The sequence below is a fragment of the Callithrix jacchus genome, chromosome 10 (assembly GCF_049354715.1).
Source record: "Callithrix jacchus isolate 240 chromosome 10, calJac240_pri, whole genome shotgun sequence".
NCBI classification, from domain to species: domain Eukaryota; kingdom Metazoa; phylum Chordata; class Mammalia; order Primates; family Cebidae; genus Callithrix; species Callithrix jacchus.
Genome location: NC_133511.1, coordinates 75,240,681 through 75,259,600, shown reverse-complemented (window position 1 = coordinate 75,259,600; position 18,920 = coordinate 75,240,681). Strand labels below are relative to the sequence as shown.

Genomic DNA, 18,920 nt, shown 5'->3' with positions numbered 1-18,920 from the left:
GTTAGAACAACAAAAACTGCAGCAAAGTGGCTCACACCTGTGATTCCAGTGCTTTGGAAGGCTGATGCAGGAGGATCACCCGAGGTCACAAGTTCAAGACCAGCCTGGACAACAAGCAAGATACCACCACTACAGAAAATTTAAAAATTATAATAGCTGGGAGTGGAAGGATGCATTTGTAGTTTTAGCTACCCAGGAGGCTGAGGCAAGAGGATTGCTTGGACCCAGGAGTTCGAGGCTGCAGTGAGCTCTGATCACACCACTCTACTCCTGCCTGGGAAACAAAGCAAAATCTCAACTTTAAATAACAAAAACCACCACCGTTTTTGTTGGCTGCACAGATGTATAGCCACATTATACCAATTAGGGCAGGCAAATCTAATCTGTAGTAAAAGAAGTCAGAAAAACAGTAACTTGGAGGAGAAATAGTACTGAATAGTAAGAGTATCAAGGAAACTTTCTAGGCCAATGAAAACGTTATATGTGTCTTGGTCTGGGTGTTGGTTACCCGGATTTAACATAAAAAAACAAAATCGAGACTATTTTTACCCCAACTTTCACAGCAGCATTACTCTTAATAGTCTCAAAGTGGAAACAACCTGTATGCCCTTCAACTAATGAAAGTAAAATGTATCTTATTGATGCACACAATAGAATGCTATGCAGCAACTAAAAAACTGAAGTACTAGGCCAGTTGCGGTGGCTCACACCTGTAATCTCAACACTTTGGGAGGCCGAAGCTGGCGGACCACCTGAGGTCGAGAGTTTGAAACCAGCCTGACCAACACTGAGAAACCCCATCTCTACTAAAAATACAAAATTATACGGGCATGGTGGCACATGCCTATAATCCCAGCTACTTAGGAGGCTGAGGCAGGAGAATTGCTTGAACCTGGGAGGTAGAAGTTGCAGTGAGTCAAGATCATGCCATTGCACTCCAGTCTGGGCAGCAAGAGTGAAACTCCACCTCAAAAAAGAAAAGTACTGATACCTGTTACAACATGCATAAACTTTGAAAACATTATGCTATATGAAAGAAGCCAGTCACAAAAGAATACATATTGTATGGTTCCAATTACATGAACTATCTGGAATAGACAAATCTATATAGACACAAAGATAGGATTGTGGCCTGGGTCTGGGATGGGGGTTAGGGTGAAATGGGGAGTGATTGCTAAGATATGAATTTTCTTCCTGGGGTGATGATTGGGTGATGAATGCTCAACTGTGAACATACTAAAAGCCATTGTATTATAATACTTGAAATGTGTGAATAATTAAATCAACAACACTGAACTATGAAAATAAGCACTCATCACTTTTTTTTTTTTTTGAGATGGAATCTCCTTTTATCGCCAAGGCTGGAGTAAAGTGGCGTCATCTCGGCTCACTGCAACCTCAGCCTCGCAGGTTGAAGTGATTCTCCTACCTCAGCTTCCTGAGTAGCTAGAATTACAGGGGCATATGCTGCTACACCCAGCTAATTTTTGTATTTTTAGTAGAGATGTGGTTTCACCATGTTGGCCAGGCTGGTCTTGAACTCCTGACCTCAAGTGATCTGCCCACCTCAACCTCCCAAAGTGCTTGGATTACAGGGGTCAGCCACCATGCCCAGCCATCACTCACCACTTTATTAACCTTATTAATTATCTTCAAAAACATGTAAGTATAGATTTTAAAAGTGTGATTAATGAAAAAAAGCAAAACTTTCAGCCGGGCATGGTGGCTCACACCTGTAATCCCAGCACTTTGGGAGGCTGAGGTGGGCAGATCACCTGAGGTCAGGAGTTCGACACTGGCTTGACCAACTTGGTGAAACCTCATCTCTACTAAAAAAAATTATAATAATAATACAAAAATCAGCCAGACGTGGTGGCAGGCATCTATAATCCCAGCTACTTGGGAGGCTGGAGCAGGAGAATCACTACCAAAACCTGGGAGGCAGAGGTTGCAGTGAGCCAAGATCACACCATTGCACTCCAGCCTGGGGGACAGAGCAAGACTCTCAAAAAAAAAAAGCATAACTTTTAGACAACTGAGCTAGAATAAGAATAAGAAAGAGAGGATATTTCTGTTTGCGGGAGTAGAGCAGGAAAACTCAACCAGAGACATCTATCTAACTGCGCCATACAAATTTCTACCTACCTGAAATCCCTAAGACAAGAAGTCTTGTATTCTCCAAAAGAAGGTAACAAATGAGGGATGGGAGTGGTGGCTCATCCCGGTAATCCCAGCACTTTGGGAGGCCGACACGGGCGGATCACTTGAGGTTACGAGTTCGAGACCAGTCTGGTCAACACAGTAAAACCCCATCTCTACTAAGAATTCAAAAATTAGCCAGGCATGGTGGTACATGCCTGTAATCTCAACTACTCGGGAGGCGAGGCAGGATAACTGCTTGAATCTGGGAGAGGTTGCAGTGAGCTGAGTTTGCACCACTGCACTCCAGCCTGGGGGACACAGTGAGACTCTGAAGAAAAACAAAAAGAAAGAAGGTAACAAATGAATTTAGAGCAATCCTAATAGATAGCAGACAGGAAAGTCTCATGAAAAAAACTGAGACAGAGAGTATATTAGGCTGGAGGTTGAATGCGGGGGATAAACTGTAAACTGGTATGAGGGATTTCACTGTGGTGATGGAAATGTTCCAAAACTAGACAGTTGTACAACTAGATAAATCTACTAAAAACCACTGATTGTCACTTAAAATAGACGAACTTTATGGTACGTAAATTATACTTAAAGTTTATTGGTCAGTCTGGGTTCCAAAAAAAAGAAAAAAGAAAATTTTAAGATGAAGGAAAAAAGATCCAGCTGTATAATTATAAAACAAATAAAAGACACGCGTTAACTCTTCAAATCAGGGAAAAAAAATTCGTTTAGGCACTGGCTGATCTTTAACAACTTTCTGGCATACCTGTAGCACATTATCACACATTAAAAAGAACGCGTCAAATTTTTATGGTAATTTAAAAAATAAAGGGGCTGGGAGTGGTGACTTGCACTTGTAATCCCAGCACTTTGGGAGGCAGAGGCTGGCAGATCACTTGAGGTCAGGAGTTGGAAACCAGCCTGGCCAACGTGGTGAAACTTAGTCTCTACTAAAACTACAAAAATTAGCAGGGCGTGGTGGCGGGCTCCTGTAATCCCAGCTACTTGTGAGCCTAAGGCAGGAACATCACTTGAGACCAGAAGGTGGAGGTTTCAGTGAGCCAAGATCATGCCACTGCACTCCAGCCTGGGCGAAAGAACAAAACTCCATCTCAAAAAACAATAAATAAATAAATTAAACTTAAGTAAAAATATAACTAGCATCAAACTTTATCACAAAAACCCTTGAAAATTTTTATGGTATCATTGTCAACAGTTTGGCAAACATCAATACAGGCCTCAGAATATGCTAAAATAGATCTTTTATATCAGTCAAAATATAAATGTAACTTCTGGATGCTGGCCCTAATTATATGCCCAGTTCCCTCCTCAAGCTCCTGGATTCTAGCAAGGAACTGAATCAACAAATGAGTCATTACACATCATTAATTAAGGCTAAAACTCCTAATACTCTAGTTTTAAAAGCTCGTAACCATAATACAAAAAAACCCACCTTGCTAGACATCTTTCAACCTTCTCTTTATCTGTCATCAGATAATTTCAATAGTCACCCTTAATTCATCTCATCAAAATTCTTCAACAAACCCAACTCCCTTCTTCTTACTACTACTGACAATGTGCCAGACACTATAGAGTAAAAAGATCAGTATGAAATTATTTTGAGAGTTTAATTCCAGTTGGACTAATTAGTACAATTTCAAGTTAGAACCTAAGGGACATAAACCCAGAAATGGAAGAAAAGACTTTAAATGGGAAAAGTAGTATGGAGTATGTTAAGGAGATTATTAACAGAATTAAAAATAGTGAAAGACAAAAATGAACTGGTAGGTTGTGTCCAACACATTTAAGGCGTGTGAACTTTCTGTTAAGGTTTTTACATGATCAGATCTATGCTATAAGAAGATGAGGTCTTGAAGCACTATGAAGAATGTAATTCAGGAATTGATGACTAACTATAAAACATAAATGAAAAACTTTAGTACAATACATTGTACCAATAGACCTCAAAAACCACAGGCAGCTTCCCCAATGCTTTTTTCTGTCCCCCAAAATAAGCTCAACTTTAAAAAAAAGAAAAAGAAAAATGTACACTAGGCCGGGTATGGTGGATCACACCTGTAATCCAGCACTCAGCACTCTGGGAGGCCAAGGCAGGTGGATCACAAGGTCAGGAGATCAAGACCAGCTAGTCCAATACGGTGAAACCCTGTCTCTACCAAAAAATACAAAAATTAGCTGGGCATGGTGGTGCATGCCTGTAATCCCAGCTACCCGGAGGCTGAAGCAGGAGAACTGCTTGAACCCGGAAGGTGGAGGCTGCAGTAAGCTGAGATCGCACCACTGCACTCTAGCCTGGAAACAGAGCGAGACTCCAGCTAAAAAAAAAAGAGGGAACTTTTTTTTGTAATGACAGAGTCTCCCTATGTTGCCCAGGCTGTTCTTGAACTCCTGGGTTCAAGTGATCCTCCTCCTGCTTTGACCTCCCAAAGTACTGGGAATTCAAGTGTTAGCCACCACACCAAGCCTCTTTCAGATCTTTAACAAGCTATGTCATTGCACTACTTCCTGTCTAAGAACCAAAGTACCAAGGGACTTTCCTCCAAAATTCAGAACAGTACTTCGAAATACTCCTGGTGAAGAAATTGTATCTAAACTACAGGCTACTCTGGTCTTCCTAAAATATTTTGCTTAATTTGTAGACATTCCAAATTATCCTACAAATATGCCATTCTTTTACACTTTTCCAGACCTAATATTTTCATTAATGAAATACGTTTAATAAAATTAAATCAAATGAACCATTTATCAGTAAGGTACAGCACATATAGCAGTAATAGTTAACCATCTGTGACAATCCTAAAAGTGATCCAGGATAGTGTGAGCTTAAAAAAAAAAAAACCCACAATATATCAAGAAACTTATCAAATGCAATGAGAAAGTAGCACTGCTACCTATATATATATAAAACCATTAGACCAGGCACAGTGGCTTAGGCCTATAATCCCAGCACTTTGGGAGGCCGAGGTGGGCCAAACTCCTGAGATCAGGAGTTAGAGACCAGCCTGGCCAGCATGGTGAAACCCCATCTGTACTAAAAATACAAAATTACCCAGGCATGGTGGTGCACATCTGTAATCCCAGCTACTCAGGAGGCTGAGGGAAGAGAATCACTTGAAGCCGGGAGGCAGAGGTTGCAGTGAGCCGAGATCACACCGCTGCACTCCAGCCTGGGCAAAAAGAGCGAAACTCCACTCAAAAAAATATATATATGTGACCATTATATACTATTTTGAGCTTAGGAACTAAGAGTTTAAATGGCTCCTGAGTAAACCCCCTAATTCCACTTACCGTATTTTTCTTGACTGCAAATATAACAAGGAGGAGACTATTGATGCCCAGATCATATCTACCTTAGCCAGACTCAATGGTTTCCTCATCCAAAACTTACATGTAGCTTTATTATAATACTGACCACATGTATTGTAAAAACCAGTAGTGATCACGAATTGCCTAACTACTTAGGCTCAGTGCCTAGCACACGGACATTTGCTGTTAAATAAACCAGACTGGGAATTATCCTTCAGAATGAGTATTTCATAAAAATCTTCCTGGCAATACATTTAAAAATCCTAGCCAGTGTGGTAGCTCACACCTGTAATCCCAGTACTTTGGGAGACCGAGTCAGGTAGTTGCTTGAGTCCACAAGTTCTAGAACAGCCTGGGCAACATGGTGAAATCCCATCTCTAGTAAAAATACAAAAATTTCACCAGATTTGGTAGCACGTGCTGGTAGTGCCAGCTACTTGGGAGGCTAATGTGGGAAGTCGATACTGCACTGAGCTGTGATTGCACCACTGTACCCCAGCCTGGGCAACTGAAGCGAGACCCTATCTCAGAAATAAATAAATAGGCTGAGCGCAGTGGCTCACGTCTTGTAACCCCAGCACTTTGGGAGGCTGAGGCAGGCAAATCACTTGAAGTCAGGAGTTTGAGATCAGCCTGGCTAACATGGTGAAACCCCATCTCTACTAAAAATACAAAAAATTAGCCAGGCATGGTCGGGGGGGCCTAGAGTCCCAGCTCCCTAGGTGGCTGAGGCAGGAGATTTTTTGCTTGAACCCGGGAGGCAGAGGTTGCAGCGAGCCAAGACCACGCCACTGCACTCCAGCCTGGGCAACAAAGTGAGGCTCTGTCTAAAAAAAAAATTAAAAGGAAAAGTAAATGGCAGGGCATGGTGGCTCACACCTGTAATCCCAGCACTTTGGGAGGCCAAGGCAGGAGGATCGCAATGTCAGGAGTTTGAGACCAGCCTGACCAACATGGTAAAACCCCAGCTACTCAGGAGGCTGAGGTAGGAGAACTGCTTGAACTTGGGAGGTGGAGGTTGCAGTGAGCCAGAATCATGCCACTGCAATACAGCCTAGGTGACAGAGCGAGACTCCATCTCAAAAAAAAGAAAAAAAAATACACAAAATTAGCTGGGTCTGGTGGCACATGCCTGTAATCCCAGCTACTTGGGAGGCCGAGGCAGGAGAGTCACTTGAACCTAGGAGGTGGAGGTTGTGGTGAGCCAAGATCATGCATTGACTCCAGCCCGGGCAATAAGAGTGAAACTCCATCTCAAGAAAAAAAAAGTAAATAAATTTTAAAAATAATAAAGAAAAACTTCAATTCAATTGCAAACTTCACTAGAACCAGGACTTTCTCTCGTGTACAGTGTTGGATCTCCAGCATCAGGGATGCTATCTGCCTCCTGACAGAAACAATATTTTTTTCAAATATTTTTGTAACAGAAATGATTGCTGAGTTGCTACTTACAGCTAGTACTCCAAGGGTTTTTTTAAAAGATGGATCTTGGCTGGGCACAGTGGCTTATGCCTGTAAGCTCAGCAGTTTGAGAGACCAAGGCGGGAATATTGCTTGAGCTCAGGAGTTTGATTCCGATTCCAGTCTGGAAAACATGGCAAGACCCTATCTCCACAAAAAATACAAAAATTGACCAGATGCGGTGGCTCACACCTGTAATCCCAGCACTTTGGGAGGCTGAGGCAGATGGATCACCTGAGGTCAGAAGTTCAAGACCAGCCTGAATAACAAATATTAGCCAAGCATGGTGGTGCGCACCTGTAAACTCAGCTACTTATAAACTCCTACTGAGGCAGGAGAATCACTTGAACCCAGGAGACAGAGGCTGCAGTGAGATGATGTCATTGCACTCCAGCTTGTGTAAAAAGAGCAAAAATCTGTCTCAAAAAAAAAAAAAATTTAGCCAGATATGGTGGCATGTACCTGGGTAGTCCCGGCTACTCAGGATGCTGAGGTGGGAGGATAACTTGAGCCTGGCAGACAGAGGTTGCAGTGAGCCGAGACTGTACCACTGCCCTCAGGGTGACAGAGCCAGACTAAAAAAAGTATATATATATATATATATATATGCTTTTTTATTTATATTCTGATTTAAAGATTTTATTTCCACTGTCCCACTAGAGCTAAACAAGTTCAAGATTAGTGAACTTTTAGAGTAGGAAGGAGAGTAAGCAATCATTTAGTTCAAATGAAATTAAACAATTAAAATATAGGGAAAAATATAAGATTAGGTGCTAAGAAGATGAGTTTTAATTTGACATAGTAGTACCACAGAAGGTTAGTGCAGGGAAAGGTCAATGTAAAGCAGGAGTATAAAGAAATGTTTCCTGATTTAAAATGGCATTTAAGATGAGCTTCATGAAAGTTAAGGATAGGAAAATTTTAGTTACAGGTAATAGGAGCTTAACAGAGTTTAAGCAGCATGAATAAAGGTTTGCATACAGAAAGGTTTCCATAGCAGAACACTGGCAGCTAAAGCAGGAAGAAATCCAAGAGATTGTTGTCAAATATGATAATCTATTCCAAATTTTAATGTGTGGTTTTTATTTTAGAAATGAAGTGTGCGTGCGCGCGTGTGTGTTCACACATGTGTAGGAAAGGGCAGTCTTTATATCCCCAAGACCAAATAGTCTCTGGAACATAATAAACACTCAATTGTTTATTGTGTGAATGAATACCAAATGTTACATCTTTTAAACAAAAATGCTTTAAAAATTCCACTTCTTAGCTTGGGTGTGGTGGCTCACACCTGTAATACCAGCACTTTGGGAGGCTGAGGCTGGCGGATCATAAGGTCAGGAGACGGAGGCCATCCTGACACTCTGAAACCCCATCTCAACTAAAAATACAAAAAATTAGCTGGGTGTGGTAGCACTCACCTGTTGTTCCTGCCTCAGGAGGCTGAGGCAGGAAAATCTCTTGAACCTGGGAGGCAAAGGTTGCAGTGAGCTGAGATTGCGTCACTGTACTCCAGGCTGGGTGACAAAGTAAGGCTCCGCCAAATAAAAATAAAAATTAAAATTCCACTCTGGCCGAGCATGGTGGCTCATGCTTGTAATCCCAGCACTTTGGGAGGCTGAGTCAGGTGGTCACCTGCAGTCAGGTGTTTGAGACCAGCTGGGCAAACATGGTGAAATCCTGTCTCTACTAAAAATATAAAAATTAGCCATGCGTGGTGGTGGGCACCTGTAATCCCAACTACTCAGGAGGCTGAGGCAGGAGAACTGCTTGAATCCTGGAGGCGGAGGTTGCAGTGAGCCAAGAATGCACCATTGCACTCTAGCCTGGGCAACAGAGTGAGACTCCATCTCAAAAAAAAAAAAAAAAAAAAATTCCACATCTAGGTTGGTTGTGCTGGTTAACACCAGTAATCGCAGGACTGTGGGAGGTCAGGCAGGAGGGCTGCCTGAGCCCAGGAGTTCAAGACCTGCCAGTGCACTCACTCCAGCCTGGGCAATGTAGCAAGGCCTTGGCTCTAAAAAAATTAAAAATAAGCCTGGACAACATGATAAAACCTTGTCTCCACAAAAAATACAAATATTAGTTGGGCCTGGTGGTACATCCTAATGGGAGGCTGTGGTGAGAGTACTGCTTGAGCCCAGGAGGGAGAGGCTGCAGTGAGCCAAGATGGCGCCAATGCATTCGAGCCTGGGTGACAGAGCAAGACCCTGTCTCAAAAATAAACAGGCCAGGAGCAGTGGCTCACGCCTGAAATTCCAGCGCTTTGAGAGGCTGAGGAGGGCAGATCACAAGGTCAAGAGTTTGAGACCAACCTGGTCAACATGGTGAAACCCCATCTCTACTAAAAATATAAAAAAATTACACGGGCATGGTGGCAGACGCCTGTAATCCCAGCTACTCGGGAGGCTGAGAAAGAAGAATCACTTGAACCTGCTTGAATAATTAAATAAATAAATTGTTTGTTTGTTTGTTTATTTATTTATTTATTTATTTATTTAAGGCAGAGTCTCGCTCTGTTGCCCAGGCTGGACTGCAGTGCCATGATCTCGGCTCACTGCATACTCTGCCTCCTGAGTTCAAGCAATCCTCCTGCCTCAGCCTCCTGAGTAGCTGGGATTACAGGCATGCGGCACCATGCCCAGCTAATTTTGTATTTTTAGTAGAGATGAGGTTTCTCCATGTTGATCAGGCTGGTCTCGAACTCCAAACCTTAGGTGATCTGCCTGCTTCGGCCTCCCAAAGTGTTGGGATTATAGGTGCAACCCAGCCAAATAAAATTAATTTTAAAAAAGAGCAAAATATGTAGGACAAATCAGTGCTATAGAGAAAAGCAAGTGAAGGGAGATAGGGAGTATGGTGGTCAAGAAACTCCTCAGTGATAAGGAGACATTTGAACTGAGATGGAAGGAAATGAGAGAACAAGTTGCAGGAAAGGATAACTATTGAAAAGAGTTCCAAGCAGTGTAACAGTTAAGTGCAAAGACTCGAGACAGAAGTGCTATTTTGTTTTGAAACTATCTATAAATACTTTAATAACACTTACAAATTTTACACTGAGTCAGTGATTATTTCACTTAGTGAAAAGATTCACCCAAATGTCAATAAACCTTTTCTTTGGTTCTAAATGAACCAAAACACAGGTTCAGTGGAATGAGAAACATCAGAGAATAATTCTTTCTTCTATCTTCTCCAAAGCAAGAGCCTTTCAGAAATGTTACCTCCTCATTCTTACTATATTCAAGACTTATCTGAGATCTGTCTCTGAAATCAATATTCTGCCACAAGAAAGTCAAAGCAAAAAATATTTAAATGGGAGAGGGGTAAGCAATGTATTAAAATGGAATGAAAGTAAACATATTAATAGAAAATTTACCTTAGGAAGAATATTTAAAAATCTAGGTGTTACAATTTAAAGAAATGTATGAAATATAAACAGCTAAGGATTACAGAAATAAAGGCCATGTAACAAATTTTCTTGGACAGATTAGCAGTGTTTGCTGTTTGACAGAATTCCAAAACAGCAGTTTAATGGTCAAGTAAAAAAAGGCGCCGGGCGCAGTGGCTCATGCCTATAATTCCAGTACTTTGGGAGGCCAAGGCGGGTGGATCACGAGGTCAAGAGATCAAGACCATCCTGGTCAACATGGTGAAACCCCGTCTCTACAAAAAATACAAAAATTAGCTGGGCATGGTGGCACACGCCTGTAGTCCCAGCTACTCGGGAGGCTGAGGCAGGAGAATTGCTTGAATCCAGGCGGCGGAGGTTGCGGTGAGCCGAGATCGGGCCATGGCACTTCAGCCTGGGTAACAAGAGCGAAACTCCGTCTCAAAAAAAAAAAAAAAAGGCTTTATAGCCGGGTGTGGTGGTACACATCTGTAGTTCCACCTACTCAGAAGGCTGAGGCAGGAGAATCACTTGTATCTGGGAGGATGAGGTTGCAGTGCGCCAAGATCAAGCCACTGCACTCCAGCCTGGGCAACAGAGCTAGACTCTGTCTCAAAAAAAAGGGGGGCTTTGAAGACTATTTTGATCATTTATCTTCCAAAAACTAACTTGTGAAATACCCCAGGTCTCTATTACAAGATGTCAGTGTATATAACTAGACATGCAATGTCTATTTGAGGAATAAATGAATTTTAGATTTTCAGGAAGTATTTCTCCAATTTTTGTAGAGGCGAACCAACTCTTTCAAGTACTAATTTTTAAAATTAATAATTACACACAAGTATATTTAGCCAAAATAATACCTAATTAGAGCAAAGTTATGATATAAATGACCATGACTAAACCTTTAGCTTTTCTAGGCTTGTAAATGCATTACTATTTCATAAGCAAAATAATGTTCACCTTAACCCATGTCTACCACAAAGCAAATCAAAACAAAAAGTGATCCATTACTCCTTCCATAGTTTTGTAATGGTTCAAAATGGGAATTTGTTTCAACTCACTATTTTATATCCAAAAAAAAATCTAAGCTCCTCCCAAGGTGACTCTGAGTCTAAAAATTTGAACATGTAATCATCATTTAGTATGGTATAATAATGATCTCATTTACATATAAAATAGATTTATATGTATATGTAAATAATACTCTGTCACCCAGGCTGGTGTGCAGTGGCACGATCTCAGCTCACTGCAACCTCCGACTTCCAGGTTCAAGCCATTCTCCTGCCTCAGCCTCCCCAGTAGGTGGGATTACAGGTGCCTGTATTTTTAGTATAGAGGGGGTTTCATTATGTTGGCCAGGCTGGTCTTGAACTCCTCACCTCTTGATCCCCCCACCTCAGACTCCCAAAGTGCTAGGATTACAGGCATGAGTCACTGCCGCCGGCCAATAGATTTAACATTCTGAAATGTTAATGTAAATTTACATTTTATTTGTCTAAACTGTGGATAATCTTGAACTGTAAGTTCTATGAGGACAGGAATCTCTACTGTAGCCCTTTACATTGAAAAAGTTTAATTAGTAATATTAGTAATATTCCTGCTGTTTCTGGTCATTCAATATAAACAATGTTTTTTAAATTATTTACTTACCAGCTAAGAGAACCCTAAAATAGTTGAATTTCAAATTTAAAGTGTGATTTCTTTTTCAGTTAATGGAGCAGTGACTTACGCCTGTAATCCCAGCACTTTGGGAGGCTGAGGTGGGTGGATCACCTGAGGTCAGGAGTTCAAGACCATCCAGCCTGATCAACATGGTAAAAACCCCGTCTCTACTAAAAATACAGAAATTAGCCGGGTGTGGTGGCGCATGCTTGTAATCCCAGCTACTCGGGAGACCGAAGCAGGAGAACCTCTTGAACCCGGGAGGCAGAGGCTGCAGTGAGCCGAGATCGCACCATTGCACTCCAGCCTGGGCAACAAGAGCGGAACTCCGTCTTAAAAGAAAAAAAAAAAGTATACTAAAGTTCAGAAAAGCTGACAGATTCAGCGGTATGCCAAAAAGACAGTTACTAACTGGCAGAAAAGTTAACAGCAGCCCTTTTAAGAAGGCTTTAAAATACTGACCATTAATACATAAAATTGCAAAAGTTTACAAACAAAGAACGAGATAGTACAATAAATATCCATGCGATGAAGCTGTTTTCCAAGGGGCGGTCTCCCCCAAATATGGGGGTTAAAAAAAAAACCAACCTTCAAAGAATGCAATGTCTGAACTGGTAAGGCACTCACGCTTAACATTATCTCACCTGACTGTCACAGCAACTCTACAGCGTAATTTAATGAATGAGAAAAAACTCAGGATCAAGAGGTTAAGTGACTGGCTCAAGGTCACTCAAGAAATCAGTGGTGCAGCTATACCTAGAAGGGTGCACTTCACCTGATCCTTTCAACTACATAAGCCAGCTCCCCGACTGAAGCATTATAACAGTAGAAGAGCAGGGATCAGATTCTGTGAGTATCCCGCACTACCCTGTCCTGCCAAGGAGGCGCGGGTTTGCCTTTGAAAGCCTTCCCTAGCAACTCCGCCAGAGAGGAGGAAGTTGTGCCCGAGGGGCAGACCACTGATCAGCCCGGCGAAGTGACAAGGATGACAGGCGCAGCCCCTAATGAGCCAGTCGGCAATCCCAGGAGCCCCTCCAAACCCGGCGACGACGAAGACTGGTCTCGGAAACGTCTGAAAAACCTCCCATTAAGTTTCGCCCCCTCCTGAATCTAAGGAACGAGCTGGGAATGAGCCAGAGGGCGGCTGGCCACCCGAGCCGGCCATGTGTCCAACCCGTCACGCCCGCCTCGCCTCAGCCGGCTTCTCATGCCTAGACCGCAGCCAGAGGCCCAGCTCAGGATCCGAAGCAAAGGCAGCCCTGGCGGCAGCCACAACCACCACACCACACCGAGGCGCCCCAGCGTGGAACTCCCCGTCAGATGTCCGCCCCACCCTCCTTCTGGGGCCCTCAACGACTCCGTCTGCGCCTCCGGCCAGGCCCCGAGGGCTCGGCCTGCCACCTCTGTCTGCCCGCCTGCCCGCCGCCACCGCTAGCCGGGCGTCCTTACTTCATTGAGCTGGCGCTCCGCGGCCTCACGCAGGGCTGGATCCATGGTGCCCCGCAGGGCCTCGATTATGGTGTTGGGGTCCATCGCAGCGCAGACTCGGTCAAACCCGGGGCTCGGGTGCTACTGGGCCAGTAATAGCGCCACTCACTGCGCACATGGACAAGCCGCGCTCCGCAGCGGCAACCGGCGCGAAAGGAAAGAGAAGCGCCAAGGTCCCGGATAGAACCTCTTCGCCTTGGCGTGGAGGCGGGAGATGCTCCAGCGACTTCCTGTGGACGCGCCCGCGGAGCACTTTGGGAGATGTAGTCCACAAACACAGCAGCAGCCCACGTGGCTGTCTGAGCTGTCTATCGTTCCTACAGACAGGTCTTTCTACTCAAAAACGAAAAATGTTCAAATTCCACAGAAAGAAAAGTAAAACAATCAGCTAAAAAAGGTTTCACATAATATATTCATAATTATCATAAATGGAATCAGATACAGCGTGTGGTGCAATCCATTGCTAATGGTGCATAATTGAAGGAAATTGAAAAGCAATTTTAGATGTGTTTCTTTCTCTTTTTTTCTTCTCTCTTTTCTTTTTTTCTTTCTTTGAAACAAGTCTCGCTGTGTTGCCCAGGCTGGAGTGCAGTGGCGCGATCTCGGCTCACTGCAACCTCTGCCTCCCAGGTTCAAGCTATTCCCTTGCCTCAGCCTCGCAAGTGTCTGGGACTACAGGTGCCCGCCACCACGCTCGGCTAATTTTTTTTTTTTTTTTTTTTTTAGTAGAGACGGGGTTTCATTATGTTGGCCAGGCTGGTCTTGAACTCCTGACCTCGTGATCTGCCCATCTCAACCTCCCAAAGTGCTGGGATTACAGGCGTGAGCCACTGCACCCAGCCCGAGATTTGTTTCTTACTGCCATTAAAATGTTTAAACTCTGACCCAGTCATTTCTCTTATGAGACTATCCTAAGGCAATAATACGGAATATTAAATGAGGTTTATGTGTAGGAGGTTTTTAAAATCACATTACATATTGATAATTACCAAATACTGAAATTATGGCTTTTGATTGAGTATCCAAATTTTAGCTGGGACTTTATATAATCACCTCTTAATGCAGAGTAAAAGCATAATCCCTTTCAAAACTCACCTTCCTACAAGGGTGTAATCCACCCGCTGAAGCAGGAGGATTGCTTGAGACCAGGGGATCAAGGTTGCAGCCTGTGAAGATCATGCTTGTGAATAGCCACTACACTACAGCCTGGGCTACATGGCGAGACCCCATCTCTTCAAAAAAAAAAAAAAGAGGGAGGTGGAAAAGAAAGAAAGACAGAAAGAGATGTCCTCTTTTATAATAGCCAAAACAACCTGTTTCAGAAAGGTTAAATAACTTACTCAAGATCACGTAGCAAGAGGTTCACCTAGGATTTCAAATCTGAGTTCTTTGTTTTCAAACTTTTCATTGTTTCCACTAAATCACTCTGCCTCTGAAGAGAAATGTTGAACAACATAGGTCTGGTTAAGCAAATAGCAAGAATCCAGTATATTAAATATTTCATAGCCATTAAAAAGTATAATATACTGGGTTTGGTGGCTCACACCTGTAATCCCAGCACTTCGGGAGGATCACCTGAGGTAGGAATCCAAAACTAACATGGAGACAGCCCATCTCTACTAAAAGTACAAAAAATGCAAAGTGAGCTGGGTGTCGTGGCACATGCCTGTAATCCCAGATACTCGGGAGACTGAGGCAGAAGAATCGCTTGAACCCCAGAGATGGAAGATGTAATGAGTCGAGATCACACCACTGCACTCTCCATCCTGGGTGGCACAGTGAGACTCTGTCTCAAAAAAAAAAAAAGAGAGATGAAGTCGGGAGAGGTGGTTCACACCTGCAATCCCAGCACTTTGGGATGCCAAGGTGGGTAGATCAGGAGGCCAGGAGTTCGAGACCAGCCTGGCCTAGATGGTGAAACCCTGTCTCTACTAAAAACACAAAAATTAGCCGGGTGCGGTGGCAGACGCCTACAATCCCAGTTACTTGGGACGCTGAGGCAGGAGAATCACTTGAACCTCGGAGGCAGAGGTTGTAGTGAGCCAAGATTGAGCTGAGATTGCTCTTGCCTGGGCTACAGAGCAAGACTCTGCCTCAACAAAAAAAAAGAGACGAAAAACTGCAGGAGTCATTTGGTTAACTGATCTTGTAAACAGTGGCGCTGTTGTTCAAACAGAAAAAAACATAGCTGGCTGCAGGTAAGAAAGTGAAAAGGGGAGCTTGAGAAGTGATCATAATAGTTATAAACTGGCTGGGCGTGGTGGTTTATGCCTGTAATCCCAGCACTTTGGGAGGCCAAGGCAGGTGGATCACTTGAGGTCAAGAGTTCAAAACCAGCCTGGCCAACATGGTAAAACGCAATTCTAGTAAAAATACAAAAATTAACCAGGTGTAGTAGTGTGCACCTGTAACCCCAGCTACTCTGGAGGCTGAGGTGGGAAAATCTCTTGAACCTGATAGGCAGAGATTGATTGCAGTGAGCCGAGATTGTGCCACTGGACTCCAGGCTGGGCAACACAGTGAGACTCCATCTCAAAAAAAAAAAAAAGTTATACCGTAAAGGAATGGAAATAATTATTCTTCCTTTTACAGCTCCCCACTGGGGTTTTTGTGGGTGAATGCCAATGACAAGACCCTTGACGATAGCTGAAACTCGAAAAGCTCCCTTGTCCCCCTCTCAGAGAGTGCAATGGTGGTGTGGCCACCTTCTTCAGTGCCTGGCTACTCAGACCTCTAGGGGAGCATACAGACGGGTAGGCTGTAGGGCTCTGACCCCATGGCAGTGTCTAGGGGTGAATGTTTACAGCTCCTGAAGCCTCAGTGGGTGTATGTTACAGGATGCCCTTTCGGTTTTGCCATCTATAGGCAGCTTGTGTTGACCAGATCAATTAGACCCTCTACCTTGTCGCAAGGACAGAGGGCTTTCTGTATCCTGAGTGTACCGGAAGAATTGCATCACACCTGGGCTTTGAGTGCAAGGTTTTATTGAGTGGAGGTAGCTCTCAGCAGATGGGAGAAGTCAGAAGGGGATGGAATGGGAAGGTTTTTCCCCTGAAGTCAGACGCTCAGCGGCCTGGGCTCTTCTCCCACTGCCCTAGCGAAACTCCGCCTCCTTCGGTCAGTGGCCTGCCGGCCTGCCGGTTTGCTGGTACCTATCAGTGCGTCCCTCTTGACATCCAGCTGCCTGTGTGTTACTCCACTTATGTGCTCTTCTCCACGTCCAGCTGTCTGTGTATTCCTCTGCGGATGTGTTTCTCTTGATGTACAGCTGCTTGTGTGTCTGCCTGCTAGAGTCCAGGGGTTTCTATAGGCACAGGATTGGGGTATGGCATCATCTTGGGAAATGCAAAATTTGGGCAGGAAATGCCAGTCCTCACCCAGGTCCGTGGGGGTGGACCCCCTAGCCAGGGACCATGCCCTCCTCTACCCAGCACTTCCTTTCCCTGCATCCATATCATTTAAAGGGACCACACTCTTCCCAGCACTCCCATATCAATAGTACCAAGCACCCAAAGGCATCTTAAGAGCCCAGGCTGATTTTGTCAAGATATTCCACAGATATTGAAACCTTGCATTCTATACTTTCTGTGTTATACCTATTTTAAATATTCAAAACATGTTAGACAAAGTTTTTCATAAAATTTGTATTTTTCTTCTTTTTTTTCTTCCTCTTTTTCTTTTTTTTTGAGACGAAATCTTATTCTGTCACCCAGGCTAGAGTGCAGTGGCATGATCTCAGCTCACTGCAACCTCCCCTTCCTGGGTCCAAGCAATTCTCCTGCCTCAGCCTCCTGAGTAGCTGGGATTATAAACACACACCACCACATCCGGCTAATTTTTGTATTTTTAGTAAAGGCAGGGTTTCACCATGTTGGCCAGACTGGTCTCAAACCCCTGACCTCAAGTGATCTACCCACCTCAACCTCCCACAGTGCCGGGATTACAGGTGTGAGCCACTGCACCCAGCCAATTTTTCATTATACTTTTAAATAAACTAGTCATCTTATTCATTTTTATGTGTTGGCAAGATTATTACCCTAAACTATTCAAAAGGTAGGGGGAAAAAAGACAACATCAATTCTGTTCTGTGACAGTACACGCTGTTGCCTCAAAACTTTTATCTCACTGGCCCTCATTTTAACTTCCATTGTGTTAAATGAGTAAATAATCCTATCACAGGCTACAAAAATTATTCTGAAGATCAAATAAAGTTTGAAAATCCTTTGCAATTAAAAATTCAGTATAAATGAAAATTGTTGATGCTTGTCAGGAAAGGGCTAGGGAGAAGGAAGGTAAGAGAGCAAGGAAGAAGAGTTAAAGTGAAGAAACAAAGAGTTTCTGCAGAGCATTGTTCCTGGTAGCTGTGAGTCCTCACATTCAGCAGCTTGATACCATTTGTGCATAAAACAGTATATTCAAAGGAAATATAGTCAATCTTGTATTGAACATAGTCACTGAAGACCATTTTCCCTTTTTATTTTGCTTGAGGGACAGGGCCTTCTTATGTTGCCCACACTAGCCTCAAACTCCTGGGCTTGTGAGATGCTCTGGCCTCAGCCTCCCAAGTAGCTGGGACTACAGGTGCACACCACCATACCCAGATAAAATTTTAAATTCTTTGTAGCAACAGAGTCATAGTTTTTTGCCCAAGCTGGTCTTCACCTTCTGGCCTCAAGCAATCCTCCTGTCTCAGTCCCTCAAAGTGCTGGAATTATAGAAGTTACAGGCGTAAGACACTGCATCAGTACTTACTGCCAGTAAGTACTTTCTTGTTCTATCTGGATTTCTTTCTTTTTTTTTTTTTTTTCCACTCAGCATGTTTCTGAGATTTTTATTTTATTTTATTTTGGAGACAGGTTTTCATCATGTTGGTCAGGCTGATCTCAAACTCCTGACCTCATGATCTGCCTGCCTGGGCCTTCCAAAGTGCGGGGATTACAGGCGTGAGCCACGGCACCTGGCCTGATTATTTAAGTGTTGTTGAGTGAATTGGGAATTCCCTCCTTCTTGTTGGTAAACGGTAGTCCATTCAGTTGAAATATAATTATCTATTTGTTTACTGAAGGACATTTGGGTGGTTTGCAGATTTTAGCTGATGTCAATAAAAGTGATATGTATATTTGTGTATACAAGTGTTTGTGTGAATATATGCTTTCATTTCTCTGGACTGTCAAAGAATTTTGCAAATTGGTTGTACAATTTTATATTCCCACCAGCAATTTATAAACATTCTGTTGTTCCACATCTTCAACAACTGGAATTCTCAGTCTTTTTAAGTGTATCTAATGGAGAGGATATATAGTGTTATGTCATTCACAGTGTGTATTTCTCTGATAACTGATAATTTTGAGCATGTTTTCATGTACTTTTTGCCATTTGTATCATCTTTTGTAAAGTATCTGTTTCAACCTTTTGCCCATTTAAAAAACTATACTGTTGCCTT

The 18,920-nt window shown here is 43.2% G+C and overlaps 1 protein-coding gene across 3 annotated transcripts in view; it reads right to left on the bottom strand.

Annotated features, from left to right (window-relative positions):
• Window positions 1-13,634, bottom strand: part of IPO7 (importin 7) — a 60,679-nt gene extending 47,045 nt beyond the window's left edge. For 2 of the 3 annotated variants that reach the window (XM_002755029.7, XM_009007649.5), the window contains exon 1: window positions 13,439-13,634. In XM_002755029.7, coding sequence (XP_002755075.1) covers window positions 13,439-13,522 — 84 coding nt within the window. In that variant the 5' untranslated portion in view covers window positions 13,523-13,634. Of the gene's footprint in view, window positions 1-5,221; window positions 5,340-13,438 lie in introns of all 3 variants that reach the window. The other variant, XM_054242049.2, reaches the window with a different exon arrangement.
• Between the last annotated feature and the right edge of the window lie 5,286 nt (window positions 13,635-18,920).